This window comes from Excalfactoria chinensis, chromosome 30, assembly GCF_039878825.1.
Source record: "Excalfactoria chinensis isolate bCotChi1 chromosome 30, bCotChi1.hap2, whole genome shotgun sequence".
Taxonomy (NCBI): Eukaryota; Metazoa; Chordata; class Aves; order Galliformes; family Phasianidae; genus Excalfactoria; species Excalfactoria chinensis.
This window is the reverse complement of record NC_092854.1, coordinates 649,948-668,244: the sequence shown is the minus strand read 5'-3', so window position 1 is coordinate 668,244 and position 18,297 is coordinate 649,948. Positions and strand designations below refer to the sequence as shown.

The 18,297-nt window shown below is 53.9% G+C and overlaps 3 protein-coding genes across 14 annotated transcripts; all 3 read left to right on the top strand.

The window, feature by feature from the left end:
• Window positions 1-222: 222 nt before the first annotated feature.
• LOC140263424 (protein MANBAL-like) lies at window positions 223-3,576 on the top strand. 5 transcript variants are annotated; one of them, XM_072358306.1, is made up of 5 exons: window positions 223-260; window positions 1,982-2,071; window positions 2,146-2,227; window positions 2,607-2,801; window positions 3,237-3,576. In XM_072358306.1, the coding sequence occupies exons 4-5, from the start codon at window positions 2,652-2,654 to the stop codon at window positions 3,342-3,344; spliced, it is 258 nt and encodes an 85-aa protein (XP_072214407.1). In that variant the 5' UTR covers window positions 223-260; window positions 1,982-2,071; window positions 2,146-2,227; window positions 2,607-2,651; the 3' UTR covers window positions 3,345-3,576. The 5 variants fall into 5 exon arrangements, with proteins under 5 accessions (XP_072214407.1, XP_072214405.1, XP_072214404.1 ...); XM_072358304.1 differs by having other exon boundaries at window positions 236-397; XM_072358303.1 differs by having other exon boundaries at window positions 236-578.
• A 777-nt stretch (window positions 3,577-4,353) lies between these two features.
• Window positions 4,354-10,779, top strand: LOC140263419 (E3 ubiquitin-protein ligase Itchy-like). Of its 8 annotated transcripts, none has more exons than XR_011905907.1 (9): window positions 4,354-4,765; window positions 5,250-5,298; window positions 6,507-6,605; window positions 6,887-7,014; window positions 7,443-7,713; window positions 8,283-8,387; window positions 8,575-8,671; window positions 9,193-9,264; window positions 9,943-10,779. XR_011905907.1 is itself a non-coding variant. In XM_072358298.1 (9 exons), the coding sequence occupies exons 6-9, from the start codon at window positions 8,298-8,300 to the stop codon at window positions 9,981-9,983; spliced, it is 300 nt and encodes a 99-aa protein (XP_072214399.1). In that variant the 5' UTR covers window positions 4,354-4,765; window positions 5,250-6,605; window positions 6,887-7,014; window positions 7,443-7,573; window positions 7,683-7,713; window positions 8,283-8,297; the 3' UTR covers window positions 9,984-10,779. The 8 variants fall into 8 exon arrangements, 3 of the variants coding, with proteins under 3 accessions (XP_072214399.1, XP_072214397.1, XP_072214398.1); XR_011905904.1 differs by having other exon boundaries at window positions 5,250-5,356; XR_011905908.1 differs by having other exon boundaries at window positions 5,250-5,360.
• A 387-nt stretch (window positions 10,780-11,166) lies between these two features.
• Window positions 11,167-17,249, top strand: LOC140263423 (uncharacterized). Its single transcript, XM_072358302.1, has 8 exons — window positions 11,167-12,142; window positions 13,689-13,750; window positions 14,053-14,206; window positions 14,400-14,656; window positions 14,857-14,942; window positions 15,430-15,554; window positions 16,018-16,129; window positions 16,429-17,249. The coding sequence occupies exons 1-8, from the start codon at window positions 12,073-12,075 to the stop codon at window positions 17,105-17,107; spliced, it is 1,545 nt and encodes a 514-aa protein (XP_072214403.1). The 5' UTR covers window positions 11,167-12,072; the 3' UTR covers window positions 17,108-17,249.
• Window positions 17,250-18,297: the final 1,048 nt, after the last annotated feature.

The window sequence follows — 18,297 nt, the reverse complement described above, 5'->3', positions numbered from 1 at the left end:
AGGGGAAGGAAGGCAAAGAAAGGAAAGGAAAAGAGGAGTCCAAAAGGCCAGAGCAGGAAAGGAGAAGGAAAGCTCCGTGCCGCCGGCGCCACCCGCCAGGAATCCGGGAGCGAACCCCCCCCACAGGCCCGGGCCGGCCCCAGGCCGCCCTTAGCAACGGGACGGCGCAGGCGGTTGCTAGGGCCGGGGCAGGAAGTGCTTCCTGCCGGCCGAGAGCGCTTCCGGGGCAGCGCGGCGTGGCGGCAGTTTGAATGGGGCCGGTAGGAGCGGGCTGTGTGCTGCCAGCGGGGCCGGGCCGCGGTGCGGGGCACGGAGGGATGTCGGCGGAGCAGCTCGCGGTGCTGGCGGCACGCAGAGGCGATGCGTGCGGTGCCAGCGAGTGCGGAGCTGAAGGAAGGTGAATCCATGTCCTTCCTCTGGCTGTCGGCGAGCGGGACGAGTCAGGGCTGCAGTTGTGTGTGATGGTGTTTGTTGCTGGGACCGGCTGCCCGAGCAGAATGGGGGCAGCGAGAGGGAGGCTTGACAAGCGCCCGCAGTCAGCAGCACGGCCCGTTCCTGCCCGCCTTGTTGCTGCCGTTGTGAGTCTGTTGGATGTGGAAGCTGGAGGTATTAATGGTGGGTCGTGGTTGAATCCCCCAAGAGGCCGCCCAAGGAGAGGCGCTGGATGCCAACATGGAGAGCAGAGCTTGTGTGTCCCAGGAGGCAGGCGTAGTCAGGTCCGCTTTGGAGCCTGCTGTTGTTGGCGCTGAGCTCAGGAGCCCCATCAGCGTGGTGCTGCGTGCTGCGTATGGCAGCCCGAAGAGATTCCCTTGTGGTGGAAGGGGGAGGCCGAAGGAGGCCGAGGGCCCTTTGCTCAGGGCCGGCTCCTCTGTGCCCTCTTGCTGGCCGGAGAGCAGGGCTGCCCGCTGGGCACAGCGAGTGCCTTCTGGCTGCCGTGCCGTGCCCTGCCCTCCAGCCCCCTCCTCATGCCATGTGGAACGCCAGTGCCAGCAGTGCCAGCAGCGCGGCCGCCATTTTAGAACCCTGGCCATGTCACAGCCGTCGCCTTGGTCACCGCTGCCCCACGCAACGCACTCGCCTCTCCGAGCTCTGGCCGTCAACAGCCATGTGGGCAGCCAAGAGAGCGAGGCTGGACGATGGGCAGGATGGAGGTGGGAAGATGGAGCCGGGGACCGCAGGATCCAAGAGGAAGAGGGGGCCCGCCATGACCATCGGGCAGCAGACAGGCAAGAGAGCCCGTTCCCATCGCGCCTGGACCAGCCCCGTGACCACCTCCGTGGAGCCCATGGAGGTGGATCCACCTCTGGATGAGCCCATGGAGGTGGATCCACCTCTGGATGAGCCCATGGAGGTGGATCCGCCCGCGGCACAGCTGGCCTGGCACCACACCACCGTGCCAGGCCCCGCATCAGTACCACCAGGGCTGCAGCATCGCTGGTCCAGGCGCAGGGCTCCTTCCCATCTGCGCGGCCCCCGGCATTAGCCGGGAGACTTCATTTAACATCTGCTCCTCCACTGCGGGTCCCCGGTCCCATCTTAACCCTCCTATGTCCCATCTTAGCCCTGTTTCTATTGTTGTTTTTCACATTAAGTTTAGTTGTAGTGTTAGGAGTAGTTTATTGTTCGTGTTTTTGAGTTAGGAGTAGGTTATTGTTCATGTTTTTGATTAGGAGTAGGTGTTACTGTTCATGTTTTAGTGTTAGGAGTAGAGGATTGTTCCTGTTTTAGAGTTAGGCTTAGGTTACTGTTGGTGTTTTATTGTTAGGTGTAGGTTTTTGTTCCTGTTTTAGAGTTAGGCTTAGGTTACTGTTCGTACTTAGAGTTGGGTGGGTTCCTACCAGCAGCTGGCAGCAAACAGCGCTCACTCGGTAAGCACACGCCTGCTTTCTCACCCGAAGACGTGAGCGCTGCTCCACGAGTGCAGAGATGTGCTGACATCTCCCAGGGATGGGATTTGCAGCTTGTGACTCTTCTGTTGCAGGTTGTCGAGGGGCAGCGCGTGAGTGGCTGTGAAATGCAATTGGGCTTCAGGAGAGCAGTCTGGAGCTGCGTCTGGAGCTGCCGTTGTAAGGTAGGTGTGCCTTACTGTAAGCGTGCTCTGAAGCAGTGCTGGTTAAGCACGGCTCACTCCTCTGTCTTCAACAGATCAGCTTTCTGCTCGCTTTATTTCCGTGGCTGGCATTGCAGAGCACAGCAGCTGCAAGGCCGCGAACACGTCCACAACCAGGTACGTGAACATGGGTAACTTTAATGGTAAGAATAACATTGCTGTGATAGTAATAGGGCAGTGGTTACGTGTGTGTGATGGAGCTCAGGGATAGGTTTAATCTTGCCTGGTAAGCTCTTCCCTTATTTGACGTCCACCCGTCCCCTCTGCTTCTCTTCCCCCACCTGCAAGTGCAGCAGTACTGAAGGCTGAGGGCTCTTGTCCTAGGCAGGCTGGCAAAGGGAACTGGAATGCAAGTTTGATGTCCCTCTTTGTTCTCGGGTCAGTAGGCCCTGGATCTCTTCCGAGCAGCTCTCTAAGTTAGCCTGGAAATGTTTGCTAGCAGGAAGTGACCCCGTCGCAGTGCCTGAGACTAACGGTGCCTTTTTCCCCCTCTCAGCAGGCAGCCTCCGTGAGAGCAGTGGAGCAGCAGGCTGTCTGCACTATGGCTGCTGAACTGCATTTCTCGCCACCTGAGATCCCTGAGCCCACACTAATGGAGAACGTGCTGCGCTGCGGACTCTTGTTTGGAGCCCTTTTCCAGCTCCCGTGTGTTCTGGCCATCATCCTGCCAGTTTCCAAGTCCCCAAAGGCAGTAAGTAGCGCTGTGTGAGACTGATAGCAATGCTCAGGCAGTGGGCTGGGAGGGAACCGTCTGTAGCTGTTGCCTACGGCAGAGTGCCCCGGCACTGCTGAGAGTGCCGCACTTGCTTCTGTCCTTCCTTCCGCACTCCAGCAGCCTTGAGGTGCCAGCTTGTCCTATCCTGCAGCTGCTGCTGCGCCCTATGAGCTGCCAGGCAGGGGGTCCACTAGCCAAGGACCGCCTTGCTATAGAGGACTTTAGGCTCTGGTTTGCATGGGATTTTTGGCAACTAGACAGAGGGGGAGTTTCTAATGTGCCCTGAGGTCAGGAAGGCGATTTCCAGTGCTGGTCCCCAAAGCTGCTCGGTCAGGTGACTTGAGCTCCCAAAGCCAGCTGTCAGCCAGTTGTTAGGGAGCTCCCTGACTGTGTCCCAATTGCTTCTTGTAGGACTCGGAGGGTTTTGAGTCTAAGACTTGGGAGACGGTGAAGAAACCCAAGGCGAGTGCTGCACAGCTGAGCAAGAAAGCCAAGAAGGAAAGCAAAAAGAAACGATAAGGGCTTGAGCAGTGAGGCGCAAAGGACAGCAGAATCGCTTGGAATGCTTCCTCAGAGGTGCACCAAAGGACACAGACTGCGTGGTCCTGTTTTCAGGCATGGACGTGCTTTCCCTTTTGTGGACTGCGGAGAGGAACTAAGGAAGCTGTGTCTTTAGTCATTACCAGTATCCCGCCTATTTGATTTCCCATTGAAATGCATTTTGGTTGCATTTAGCATCTCTTTCTTGCAAATAAAAGCCAAACAAACATTTGAATAGTGGTGCTGCCTCTTTCAGTAGCTGCTCAAAAGGTGCCTGGCTCGGGCTGGCAATCGCAGGGCCACGAAGCGGTCGGCTTCACGTCCCTCCCTGGAAATGGAGCTGCTTGTCCCACGTTTCAATTGGCTGGGAGTGTGGATCTGCCTGGGGGTAGCGAGGCCCTACAGAGGGATCTGGACAGGCTGGAGAGCCGGGCTGAAGGCAATGGGATGAGGTTCAACAAGAGCAAATGCCGGGTCCTGCACTTTGGCCTTAACAAGCCCAGGCAGCGCTATAGGCTTGGGGCGGAGTGGCTGGAGGACTGTGTGGAGGAAACGGAGCTGGGGGAACTGATTGATGCTCGGCTAAACATGAGCCCACAGTGTGCCCAGGTGGCCATGAAGGCCAACGGCATCCTGGTGTGTATCACAAACAGTGTTACCAGCAGGAACAGGGCGGTGATTGTCCCCCTGCACTCGGCACTGGTGAGGCCGCACCTCGAGTACTGTGTTCAGTTTTGGGCCCCTCACTGCAAGAGAGACACGTTCAGAGGAGGGTTATGAAGCTGGTGAGGGGTCTGGAGCACAGACCGTGTGAGGAGAGGAAGGAAAGGGGGAGGGAAAGGAAAGAAAGCGAGAGGAAAGACACGACATGAGCCGTTCGTGACCGGGTCCTTTTCCGGCAGCCGCCCCCCCCCCAACAGGCCCCGGGCCGCCCCCAGCCCGGCCTGAGCCACGTGACAGGAAGTGCTTGGCGGCGGCGGAGAGCACTTCCGGGGCGATGCAACATGGCGGCCCGGCGGGGCCGGGAGGAGCGGGCTGTGCGCTGCGGACGGGGTCGGGCCTCGGTGCCGGGGCACGGAGGGGCTGCCGGGGGAGGAGCTCGCGGCGCTGCCGGCACCCAGAGGCGGCTCCCCGGTCTCGCTGCGGAGTCAGCCGGCCGGCCCCAAAAGCCTGGAGGCAGAGCCTGAGCCGGCCCGGATCGTGCGGTGCGGCTCCGGCCGTGCTGGGCCGCGCGGCAGGAAGACGTCCGTTTGTTTGCCGGTCGCTCGCTGGCTGTAAGATCCGGGTGGCGCCGGGTGCCGAGCCGCGACTCCCCGGCGTGCTTCGGTCCGCTGTTGTGCGACGTGTCGGTGTTGACGTGCGGAATCAGACTCTATAACCAGGATCAGGTTATAAAGCAGGTACGTGTTTATTCAGCGCTGGGCACATGGGGGATGGCTCCTCCTAGCATGTGCACTGATGGACAGAAGCGTTAGCAAGTTATAGAGCAAGCGTATCCATATTCCTAACATATCCATTGTTTTTCCGGGAACTCATGCACATGCTGTCCCTCCTACTGACGCGTGCGCAGTCCGTAGTGGGGGTCTCGCTCCGGTGGTCGTTGGGATGAAGTCAGTAGTCTTCCTCAGGTTCCTTTGACCCAGTTCCTCTACTCAATCAGTCAAAGCCAATTTCTTTGGCTACCTTTCCCTTATGCATACCCCCAACGGTATTGTCTTAACTATAGACCCAGCTGTGTTATCCCAACTGTATTATAACTATAGCAGTGTCGACATGTCCCACTAGTCCTTTTCTTCTAACATTCCCCAAAGCCTACGATGCTTAATCTTCATGAAAGGCCCCTATTTACCTAATTCTTACTTTCAGTGTGCCTTGTTGTTTCAGGTGTCCGAATGAGGACTCCCCGCCGGAATTGGTGCCGAGCAAAGCGCGGGTGAGGAATGGATCCGCCTCGGTGCCGTATTTGGCTGGGGCGGTGGGCATGGATGAAGGTCGGTACGGACGGACTCGGTCTGGATTGCAGGGAGCGGGACGAGTCCGGGCTGCGGTTTGGCGTGGAGGTGTTTGTTGCTTTGAAGGGCCGCCTTCATAGGCCGGAGGGAGGGAGAGGGAGCTTTGAACAGTGCGAGCAGTCGGGAGCACGTCGCGTTTCTGCTGCTGTGTTGGCGCCTCCAGCCCCCTCCTCATCCTATGTGGAACGCCAGCACCATCAGTGCGGCTGCCAGTTTAGAACCCTCCCCACCTTGGTCACCTTGGTCACCGCTGCCGCGCGCAACGCACTCGCATCTGAGAGCTGTGGCAGATAACAGCCATGTCAGCAGTGAAGAGGGCGAGGGTTGAAGTTTGCCCAGTTTCAGGAGGGAGGATGGAGCTGGGGGCCCTGGAAGCGAAAATGAGGAGGGGGCCCGCCATGACCATCAGGCAGAGGAGGGTTAAGAGAGCCCATTTCCATCGCGCCTGCACCAGCCTGATGACCAGCAACCATGCGGAGCCCATGGAGGTGGATCCACCCGCGGCTCAGCTGGCCTGGCACCACACCACCGTGCCAGGCCCCGCATTGGCACCATCGCAGCTCCACCGTTGCTGGTCCAGGCGCTGAGCTCCTTACCTGCTGCGCAGCCCCTGCCCCCGGCATTAGCTGGGTGGTATTTTTGTAACATCTGCTCCTCCTTCGGGCCTCTTCTGCAGCCAAGTTCTGTGGGCCCCCAGTCCCATCTTTACGCTGTATGTCCCAGTCCCTGTTTCTCTTGTTGGTTTTTGGGTTAAGTTTATTTTTAGAGTTAGGCGTAGGTTATTGTTGGTGTTTTCGAGTTAGGCATAGGTTATTGTTCATGTTTTAGTGTTAGCAGTAGGTTTAGGAGTAGGTTTAGTGTTAGGAGTTGGTGTTTTCTTGTTAGGAGTTTGTTCCTCTTCATGCTGTAGTGTTAGGAGTAGTTGGTTGTTCCCATTGCAGAGTTAGGCATAGTTGGTACTGTCGAGTTAGGATTGGGTTCCTACCAGCAGCTGGCAGCAAACAGCGCTCGCTCGGTAAGCACACGTCTGCTTTCTCCCGCGGAGCCGTGAGTGCGACTGCCGTGAGAGCGGAGGTCTGATGCCATCTGCGAGGGATGGGATTTGCATCCGGTGGCTTTTCCGTTGCAGAATGTCCAGCAGCAGAGCGTGAGTGGCCGTGAAATGAAGCTGGGCCTCAGGAGAGCAGTCTGGAGCTGCGTCACGAGCTTCCTGCGTGGCCAGCACAAGGTAGGTGTGCCTTACTGTAAGCGTGCGCTGAAGCAGTGTTGGTTGAGCACGGCTCACTCCTCTGTCTTCAGCAGATGGGCTTTCTGCGCGCTTTATTTCTGTGGCCGTAGAATTTCCCTCTTTCTTACCATCAGATCTGCGAAGGCTTTTTGTGGGAAGGTTTTGAGGGATGAGGGAGTAGAAATTGCTTTTGTCACGAGTCATCTGGAAAGGTTTCACACAAATGGTGACATTTGCATAGGCTTGAATTCAGCATCATATCTGCTTCTCCCTGGGTTCAGGTTCTTCAGGTCTCCTGCCTGCTTTTCACCCTTTTATGAATGGAGAGTGGAGTTTCTACCTCAGAGCAAAGTTTCATGATTAACAGAAACAAATATGGAGCTTTCCAAATGGACGTAGTTGTTTCTTGGTAAGCTAGCAGTCCTCCTTATCCTCACCAGTACCACTTGACCTCCATTTTACCTTGTCGTGGATAATGACTGAGCTTTCTGGGGAGGATATTAGATATCAGATGATTTCAGCTCTGCATTTTTTTCTTCCTCCGAATAGCAAGGGACTGCTGTGCTCTCATTAATATCATCAGTGAGTAGATGGTGCCTCCTGTTTGAGCCTAAACTACTTTCCATAGTTGAGTGGTTGGAAACATTGGAAACTTAAAATTGTTTGCGCAGAGTGAAGGTTGCGAATACAGTTAGAATACAGTTATACAGTGCTCTATCCCCAGAGCTTTCCATCATTTTTCTTAACACAGCTTACGGTTCATTATAAAAGAAACTAACAAAGATGAACTTGGGTTGGCGTAGCCCATTTTAAATGATCCTTCTGTGTCTTTTCCAGGCTGAATGTAGCAGGTAGCAGAATGGAGACTTTCCCGAAGCGCTGAGGAACAGACACAAGCTTTTTTTGAAGGCTTCAACGCAATTCTGCCACAGCAGTGTCTGCGGTACTTTGATGCTAAGGAGCTGGAGGTAAAGGATTCTTTGACTATTGCCAGATCCAGGCTGCTCCACGTAATCCTTCAATTTCAGTCAGTGTCTGAAGAGCAGAGTTCATTAAGGCTGGTGGTTCTGTTTCCAGGATGCTCACGTGAGAGAAGCCTTCTGTATCAGTGAGTATTTGGTTAGTGTGTTGTTCTTCGCTTTCTTCTTTGCAACCAACTTAGACACATTTCTAATGTTAAGATTCTGCCAGCATAATTTTTTTTGGCTAATGGTGTTTTTGTCATCCTTGACAATGTGATTTGCGTGTGTTTATAGAGTGAGCAATTGGAAAGCAAGGGAGATAAGAACCAGATATCAGTGGATGGTTAAATTACTGAGTGGACCAGGTTTTAGCTGCTTTTGTTCTCTCCAAATTATACTCTGCAGCAGAACATCGTATTTCTAGCACAGAATGGTACGGTTAGGCAATGGCAAAGTATACGTTCCTAGTTTGAATGTCTAAATACAAACGTTTTCGTGACTGGGTTTTCTCTTTTGTGGCCTCTCCACATTTTCTTTGTGAGCGGATGTTGTTATTTGCTGTGGAAGTCTGAGAGTTTAATATTAAAAACGAGCAGGTGCTTTGAAGTACAGTAGTATGTACTTCATGATACAGTAGTATTTAAGTACAATAGTCTTGCTGTAGAAGCAACTAGCTTGTAGTTTCCATGTTTATGACCCTTTTTCTCCCTTAAAGGTGCTCCTGTGTGGAATGCAAGAAATGGATCCGAATGACTGGCAGAGGCATACCATCTACCGGCGTTATACCAGAACCAGCAGACAGATGCTGTGGTTCTGTCAGGTTTGTAGACATCTTTTTTTCCTCATAAGAACACAGCAACAGCTTAGTGAGCAGCAGTCAGAATTACTCAACAGATACATAGCGTGTAAATATAAATGATAACTGCTGATCCAGCTGTCCGAGGGGTGATGGGGAAGTGAACGTCTCAATATTAAACTTAACATCAGTGTTAATTGTTATTTTTCAGTTTGTGAAAGAAATAGATAACGAGAAGAGAATGAGACTTCTACCGTTTGTTACTGGAACGTGTGGATTACCAGTGGGAGGATTTGCTGACTTCACAGGTAACGAGCCCTCTTTAATGCATTTTATGCTTGTGTTAATTCCTTTTTTCCTAATAAGGACCAAGCTGTGTGTTTAAGGGTATTTTCTAATGAGTTTATTTGGAATCTTTTTTCCGAGTCTTCCATGTGGGTAGAGCTGTGACAGAAAAAGGGACGGAGGGAATGTGAACATGCCTTGCATCAGTGACTCGGTAGATGGTTTGGACGTGGTCCTGGCAGGGCAGCCTGCTCTGGGTATCCCTGCTTGCTCAGAGTAGAAGGACTAGGTAAACTCCAGGGATTCCTTCCAGTAGCAAACCAACGATGTGATGCAGTGGTTGAGTTTCTTTGAAAACCGCTTGATAGTTTTGCATTTCACTACGTGGATTTCTTCAGAGGGATGTAGTGAGAGACAGATGTCTTTGTGCTCTGCAAGTAGTTCTAATCTTGTTTTTGAGCCTTTCTCGCGCTGTTGTCATGTATTAACTACTGGTAGACACAGGCAGTTAGACCTAAGAATTCATTGCTTGATTTTTGTACAGGGAGCAACGGACCCCAAAAATTTTGCGTTGAGAAAGTTGGGAAGGAAAACTGGTTCCTAGAAGTCACTCCTGGTAAGTACGAAGGGTCAAACTCTGCCGTGGTTCTGTTCTTAGGAATGACAATCTCCTTTCACATTGTAGGAAGTGGGTGTGATATGGAAGTGGCTGAGATTGTGTGAAAGCAAAACACTGGGTGATGGCAGTAAGCTCTGCTGAGTAATAGCTGAACTTCTGAAGAGCAGTTTTGTTGTGGAGCTGATTCCATTGTAAATGCCGTGGATTTGCACACCACTAAAAACATCAAGTTACTTTTAGTACTGAAGGTAGTACTTTCTTCTAAAGAGTCTGGGATCGATCTTTCATTATCACCAGACCTGATCTTGGCAATGAAAACAAATAGCCGCATTCGTGCTCCCTCTTGGCTGGAGGAAATGTAGCTTCTGCTCAGTTTCTCAGTTCTGCTGGTGCTTTGTGAAGATGCTCAGATTTCAAATTTCAGATACAGAAGAGAGATAAGGTGAGAGTTGTTACTAAACACGTTGCCAGTTCTGGAAAGTTATCGCTGCTCAAGTGCTTGTTGTGCTTTAACTCTCACAGACAAACGCACGTCAAGATACAGCTGTTTTGGAGGGTACAAATGCAGTTATCCCTCTGAACAGGACAGTTCACATGCCTGTGTTCCTAGTGGATTTTTTTGGTGGTCTAAGCTGTTCTTCAATACTTAAGGTTTCTCTTTCTTTTCATTTTCAGTCGCTTGCACCTTCCACCCTAGAAGAATTAGGAGCAGCTGAAGGAAAAGCTGTTATTTGCAATTGAAGAAACAGAACGTTTGGGGCAGGAATAGCTGCGATTTGCACCTTGAAGAATGTGAACTCAATGTGACGTTCTTCTTCGCTTCTTCTGCTTGTTGCACACTTGCTTGTAAAGTAGACTTGACTTGGATTATTTGACAATAGTAGCGTGTAAGTAAATGGATGTTATCCTGAGGTTTTATCCACGTAAACTCTTGGATTTCTGCCGAGCACTTTCAGAAACCAAAAGAGCAATCAGATATGGCGACAAAGGAATTGTGACCCGAGTAGAGATTTAATACAGCTCTGGGCTCTGCTTTGTTTTACCTTTCGTCACTTAGAATGCGTCCCTAAGGACTGAGAGATTTTTTTAAAATAGTTTTGTCTTTCCTATTCAGTAGCATATTTGGCTACTGATGTACTGGGAAGTTCAGTAGTAGCTGCAGTGCTGCAGCAACATCATCACCTCTTGACAGCAGTGTTATTAGAGCCGGCTTGTAACCGTCCTCTGCCTACTGTGAGCAAATCCATCACTTAAGCTATTCTTCTAACTCAGGTGTGGCTGGACTGTTTTTCCTTGCCTGGAGTCTGCTCACGTGCCAGTGGGACTCAGACTGCTGTTCAGGGGATGTCAAACTGTGGCACCAATCCAGGGCGTAGCTTTGCTTTGTTTTCCTCACAGTCTTGCTAATTTCAGCAAAAGAACCGTCTGCCCAAAGTTGCTGGAGATTTGCTTGTGCCCTCTGAGGAGTTCTGATCTTCTTCTGTGTAACACCTCTAACTTTTCAAACTATGTTCACACTGTGGTTCTTCACTTGTTTTGCAGAAGACAAGACCACCTGGGATTGCACTGATTCAACTTAGATTCCCGTTTGCAGACTGATGTTTCCTGTCGGGAGTGTTAATGGACGTTTTCCTCAGTGTTATTCTTCCACGATGCTGTGAGCTTTCTCTGAAGACTTCTTTGCTGTCTCGGGAAGAGGTACAAAAACTCTGGGTATTGAAAATGATGGTACTTATCATTTTTGGTGATGAACTGATGATGCAATATTAGCATTATCAGTTCTCGGAGGATTTGAACGTTTGTACATGGATTCCAGACTGTTTGTGTTTATATGCTCTATTGAACAAGGCCATGAGCTTGGATAAGCAGCACTGGATGGTAAAATACTGTAATGAAATTCATTGTCGAAATTTCCTTGTATTGTAATTTCCAAGACTCAGGTAACTGTAACAATATCTCCGTAAGTCAAATACTGGCATCCTTCCGGGAGCTCCATCTTTCTTCCTCTGGGCTCAAAGTCCTCTGGGGAAATGCCACTCCTCCCCTCCCTTCTGAGAGCCACAGTGCCCAAAGAAGGCAGGCCACAGGACCAGAAGGTGAACTCTTGAACTGCCACCGCTCTGCATGATGTTCTGATGTGGGATATCTACAAAACATCCCCAAACCACAACAGGTAGCACGGAGCTGCAATGGGGAATGCCCTCCACACACGGCCCTGTCGGTGCACGATGCTGCAGGCACGCTCCTTGCCATCTGCACACACGTGGGCCGGCTTTGCACTGCCGGGCACATCATCTGGCCTGGGCACTGCAGGTACCCACATGATGGGGTGCAGACACGGCAAGGCCAACCCTGGCTGACTGTGCATCTCATTCCCGCTTGGCGTGGGAAGAGGGACTTCAGTGGGACACAATTGCTCCGAAGGAGTTTTGGGGCTCGGTTACAAATGTTGCCCTGACCTGTTGGCCTTGTCTGTCACCAGCTGCAGTGGTTACAAAGCACACGGAGGATACATCGCGTTGTGTAAGCTGAATAAAACACAGGATCACACAAAGTACAAACGTCTGAGTTACAACAGCACACATCACCAACTTGTCACAGACACTAGCTCGTGGTTCTGCAGGAGTGGTGACACAAACATTACAGACCATTACTGATGTCAACATCTTCCTTTCCCACCCTTTTCTTCCCTGCACACGAAGCAGCAAGCTGCAGGCCATCAGAGGGCTTGCAGTGACATCAGAAGGTGGCTGCGGTCATCTGAAGGCTTTTCTGGTTGTCAGAGGGCTCCACTGGTTGTCAGAGATGTTCACTGACCATCAGAAGGCTTCGTTGATTGAGTTGGGATGTCACCGGTCATCAGAGGGCTTCATTGGTCAGTGGAAGATGGGAGGTGTCCATGGGAGGGGATATGCAGCCCTTGTTCTGGGTGATGGGTAGGGGGTTGGGGCACTGAGGCACGCGGCCTAAAGCAGACCCAAAGGAGTGACAAGTGGCTGCAATAAGAGAGGGGCTAAAAGTAGGGTGTTGTGGTCACACTGTGTCCATGCAGAGGTGGATCAAAGGGCGAAGGCTTTGGGAGAAAATGTACGGAGGAACTGAGAGAGAGCAGAGGGAGGGTACTGGGGTTGATGGCAGCATGAGGAGCTCCATCCTTTAGGACTTTGGAGCGGATGATGAGTGAGGGAGGGGAAGCCCACAGGGGTGCAGGACATGGTGTGCATGGCATGGAGCTGGGGAGGCCTCCCAGAACTGTGAGGTGGCCAGTCCCTGCTGAGCATGAGAACAAGGACACGGACACAGAGAGTGTAGGTTTGCTGAGGGATTTATTGATCATCAGAGGGTGTCACTGATCATCGGGGTCCTCACTGGGCACCAGAGGGCAGCAGTGGCAAGGAGGAGCCTTGTCCCTGCAGGGTTTGTCCCCAAGGACTCGGGGCAGGAGAAGGACTGGCAGCAGCCAAGAGACCCGGGGCAGGACATGGGTCCCCTGGGGACGGAAGCCACAGCCCCTGTCCCACCTGCATGGTGTCTCTGGCCATCCAATAGGGCACCCTGAGCCTGCCCCTCCAGATTCATTCCTCTTCACAGCCCCATAGAGCACAAAGGAAGGGCTGGAAGTGACAGTGCCCAGGTCCCCCTGGAACAGGCCACGGACAGTCCCCTCCATGCCATCAATTAATTCCCAGCCCCTGATGCCTGGTCCTCAGGGCTGCGGAGACACCCAGGGTCCCCAAAGTGCCCTGTGGTGCAGGGACCCATTGTGAGCACTAGAACAACGTGGCCAAGTCACGGTCATGTAGCCTGCTCAGCCCCAACTGCCCCCATTGCCTCCTTCCCCTTCCCACTGCCCACCCATGGCAAGAGGGAGCCCAACAGAGGCTTTGGAACACCAGGGGTGTCCCCAAGGCCCAGGGGAACTGAGAGAACAGCAACACATCCCAGCCCCATCCTCTCCCCTCAACTCACAGGCCCGGGAGAGGGAGAAAGCAAAGATGGGTCAGCAGTGCCAGCATCATAATGGGCAGCTGGCCATGATGTCACCGCGTTGCCGTGGTGGCGTTTGTGACACGGCCACCCGGGAGGGGGGTGAAGGCAGAGCACAGAGGTGGGTCCTGCATCCTGAAGGAGCATCTGGTACAGAGCAGACGCATCTGAAGGATGAGCTCCAGCATGGCTGACGCCGACAAGGAGCAACCTGGAATGAGCGAGGACGGCCCCATGGTGGGCCATGCCTCTGGACGAACATGCAGTGAAACTGAAGGTACACGGGCCCACAGCCACCATGGGAGCAGTGCTGCAGCCAGTCTTGGGATGGAGATGACACTTTTCCATCTGCCACCTCCATCCTGCCCAGCAGTGGGAGGGGTGCCAGGAAGAGGCAGATGCAGAGTGTGACCTGCTTTTCCTTTGCCCTCCAGAGCGAGTTGCCGTCTGGGATGCGGTGGCCGCCTTCATCCGAGATCAGCTCCTGGTGCACAAGGTGTGTTTGTTGGCTGTCGGGTTCCTCCTCGCCCTGTCTGGCTCAGCCTGGACTTCCTCTGAGCCTTCCCCTGCACACACAGCAGGAAACTCACCCCGTGTTTCCCTGCTGAGCTGTGTTTTGGAGGAAGGGCGAGGGGAAGGAGCGGGCTGTGCAGCCCCAAAGCCATCCCCGCTGCCCTGGCTTGTGCCTCTGAACAGCAGGAGGGGGCTCCTGAGCACTGTCCCCACACAGAACCACCTCCAGCTCTTCCTCCAGACAGTCCTTAACTCTTCCGCCCTTTCTTCCTCCTCTACTCGCAGGGGGTCTGGATTCCCACCTTCGGCTCCTTTGACATCATCTCCAAGGAGATCAGGATGGAGAACAAGACCGTGACCCTGTGCTGGCCCGTGTTTCAACTGGCCAGCAACCTCATTGCAGTGCACCACCTCAGGTCCCGCAGGGGGTCCCTGCCAGGTAGGAGGGGGGATGAAACCCTTGCTGGCTTCATGGATGGGGCAAACAGGGCCACCACCTCCCTTCTCAGAAGCAGACCTCCCCCTCTGAGGAGCCCGTCCAAACGCGGGGCCGTTCTGGATGATGTCCCTGAGAAGCAGTTCTAGGTGGAAGAGCAACCTTATCATCAACCCCATCCCTGGTATTTTCTCAGTTGACAGGAAGGTGGAGGCCCTGAAGAGCAGCCAGGTGGCCGCAGCCGCCTCTGTGAGCTGGAAGACAGCACAGAAGTGCATCCAAAGCACCGTGTCACTGCTCTCCAGCTGCCTGCAGAATGGGGAGAACGTGGCTGTGGTTCTGAAGGATGTTGGAGTGCTGCTCATTGACGGGCTGACCTTCCAAATGAAGTTCTATTACGACTTCCTCGAGAAGCTGTCGGGGAAAGAGAACTTCAGGAGAGCCGTCCGCAAGGTGAGCCGTAGGTTTCTCCATAGCCCGGGCAGTGCCGTGAGCCTCACTCAGCCCGCACACGGCCCAGCAGGACCTGGGCAGCTGCTCGAGCCGTGCAGGTGCTGCGGTGCTGTCAGCTCTCCCTGCCTCGGGCTCCTCGTGTCCCCAGTGCCTCAGCCATGACCAGGACATCTCACAACCTCCCTGTTCCTCCCCTGCAGGCCCCCTCGCTGCTGGACATGGGGGTGTCCCGTGTGACACCGGTGGCTTCCCTGGTGTTCTCTGGATGCCTTGTTGTCTTTCCCAAGTGAGTATTTTCTGCTGCTTGATGCAGCTGCTCAGCTCTCATTCTGTAGCACTTGTGCCTTGTGTCCGTCAGTGTCCTGCCCAGGAGGATGTGCCAGAGAATCACAGAACGATTGGAGCAGGAAGGGAAAAAAAGAGCACCCGGTCCCACTGCCCTGTGGGGAACAGGGACACCTAGCTCCAAATGAGGTTGCTCTGAGCCTGGTCCAGCCAGGCCTTGAATGCCTGTCCAGGCACCCAGCAGCTCTCTGGGCAAGACATCCCAGTGCCTCACCACCCTCCAGCCAAAACCTTCCTCCCATCCAAAGCCAGTCTTCCCTCTTTCCGCCTGAAACTGTTTCCCCTCCTCCTATCCCAAGTGACCCTGCTAACGGCTTTAGAAAGCCTTCATGCAGCACGAAAACGTGCCTGTGAGCAGACAAGCAGAGCGAGCGGCAAGGATTGCTGTTGCACTGTCACACCGCTCACTGCCTTTTCCTCGCTTCCAGGTTTCAAATGGAGTTGGTCCCCAAACTGCCGCCCCTGATACGCCGCCAGTCCTCCGGGAGCTTCTCTGGGTCAGGGAAAGCAACCAAAGTAGAGACTTTGCCACCTCTTACTGGGGGCAAGAAAGGTAAAGTGGCTTCCAGCTCCTTTCCACAGCATGGACAACCAACTGGAGGTGGGCAGTCCCTTGCTGACCATCAGCCCAGGGCTCTGATGTGCATCAAACCTTTGTGCCGGCTCAGCACGGCCTCTTCCCCTTAGGTTATGGTTGGCCAGTCCAAAAGGAAGGTGCAGGGTGTGACGTACCCCCATCCCTGGCTATGGCAGGAGGATGTGGGGATCTCAGGCCCTGCCCTCCCCCACTGGGAGGGCAGGGACCCCAAAAGTCACCCTGCCGCCTTACTGTCACCAGACAACTCCTCTTTCCCAAACCCAGCATCCCTCCTGCAGCCCCAAAGCAGAGCTGAACTGCAGAGAGGAGGAGTGGGGACAGAGATGGTTTCAGGGCAGGTTCTGGGAACAGGCCTGAGTGCTGCTTGTGAGCGAGCCAAAGGCTTGATGGCGAATCTCCTCTTCCTTCCCAACTGCAGTAAGATTTGACAAGACTCCAACCTTCATCAGACGCCTGAGCACTGCAAGTGTTGATGGAGGGCAGTTGCGAAAGATAAAGAACAGACTGCGGAGGGAGAGCATCGCCTGCAGGTGAGGCTGGAGGCTGTGGGATGGGTTGTGCGTGGAGGTGACCCAACGAGAGCCCATTCCCTAACACCAAAGGGTCGCTGCTTGTTTGTGGTCACCCAAGAGTGCTGGGATGGGGATGCCAGGATCCCCCCAGCTCACAGGGCTGGCCCCTCTCCACATCTCCGGAGAGCCCCGGGGCAGCCGGTCAGCTGTCTGTGGGGAAGGCTGCATTACAGCCCAGGGTCCTGGCTCAGTCTTGAGGGATGTGGCCCCAAAGCCATCAGCCACTCAGGTGGACCCCTCCCGCTCTGTCCTTTCAGTGTTCTGCCACCCATCCGGGCAGTGCATGCAGCCCCAGAGCAGCCGATGAGCTGCCAGCTGCAGGACCATGAGGAAACGGATAACCAAGAAGGGCTGGGCCGAACAAGACGGGTCAAGTTCCTCGATGAAGAAGGAGAAGCAGAGGAAGCCCAGCATGAGGGTGCGCTGCCCGAACTGCAGGAAGATGAGACCCCAGACAAACCATCCAAGCTGGCGCTTCGGGCATGTGACTCGGTGACACTTCTGAGGAAGAGGGTTGAGAAGAGCAGGGAAGAGTGGGAACAAGCCAAGGAAATGGCAGCAGCAACATCCCGTGGCGAGACCAGCCTGCCCGAGGAGTCTTGTGACAGATCTGTATTGCTGCCTCCCATAAGGGAAAAAACGGGGTCTCCCACTAAAAAGATGGCGGCAGCAACATCTCATGGTGAGCCCAGTTTGCCCAAGGAACCCTCTGTTGTCCCATCTGGGTTGCTGCCACCCATAAAGGAAGAAGCAGGGTCTCCCATGCAAGAGATGGCAGCAGCAGCATCTCGTGCTGAGTCCAGCCTACCCAAGGAGTCCTCAACCATCAGATCTGGATTTCTGCCTCCCATAAGGAAAGAAACGGGGTCTCCCAGACGTCAGTCTCCAAAGACCAAAGCCCCACCCCGCAGGAAGAGCCCACCCAACACACGCTGATGCGGGTATGGGGTGCCCAGGACAGACAGAGCTCCACCGGAGGCTGCTTAACAGCTGCTGAGTCCCATTTGGGTCATTGAGACCCATTTGTGTCATTACTGCACACCACCTCCTTGAAGAAAAGCAAAGGAACAAGGAGAGAGAGTGAGGATTCTTCCAAGACCCCTTCCTCATTAGGAGCAAAACCCTACTGCTGGAAGTGTTTGAGACAAGGGATAAAGACTGTCATATAGTCTTATGTAATATTAGTATAATATTAGTAATATTTGCTCTTGCTATTCTACATCACAACATCATACTCAATATAAACATCTACCTATAAATAAACAATAATCAAAACACCATATGCACACGGGTCTGTATACATATATATACACAGAGTTACCGACTACTTGGAGGTGGCCACAGCCAGGCAGGAACAGATCCCAGCAGTCCCTGCTGAGCATGACAACAAGGACACAGACACAGAGAGTTTAGGTTTGCTGAGGGATGTATTGATCATCAGAAGGTGTCACTGATCATCGGGGTCTTCACTGGTCATCCGAGGATGTCAGAGTGCAGCACTGGCAAGGAGGAGCCTTGTCCCAAGGACTCAGGGCAGGAGAAGGACTGGCAGCAGCCAAGAGACCCAGGGCAGGATGTTGAGTCCCCTGGGGACAGAAGCCACATCCCCTGTCCCACCTGCATGGTGACTGGGCCATCCAATAGGGCACCCTGAGCCTGCCCCCTCCAGATCCATTTCTCTGCACAGCCCCATAGAGCACAAAGGAAGGGCTGGAGGTGACAGTGCCCAGGTCCCCCTGGAACAGGCCACGGACAGTCCCCTCCATGCCATCAATTAGTTCGCAGCCCCTGATTCCTGGTCTTCAGGGCTGCGAAGACACCCAGGGTCCCCCAAGTGCCCTGTAGTGCAGCGACCCATTGTGAGCACTAGAACAACGTGGCCAAGTCACGGTCATGTAGCCTGCTCAGCCCCAACTGCCCCCCATTGCCTCCTTCCCCTTCCCGTTGCCCACCCATAGCAAGAGGGTGCCCAACAGAGGCTTTGGAACACCAGGGGTGTCCCCAAGGCCCAGGGGAACTGAGAGAACAGCAACACATCCCAGCCCCATCCTCGTCCCAGGGTCACCCCTCAACTCACGGGTCCAGGAAGGGCAACAACAACAGGTGGTGGCACCTGGGGAAGAAGA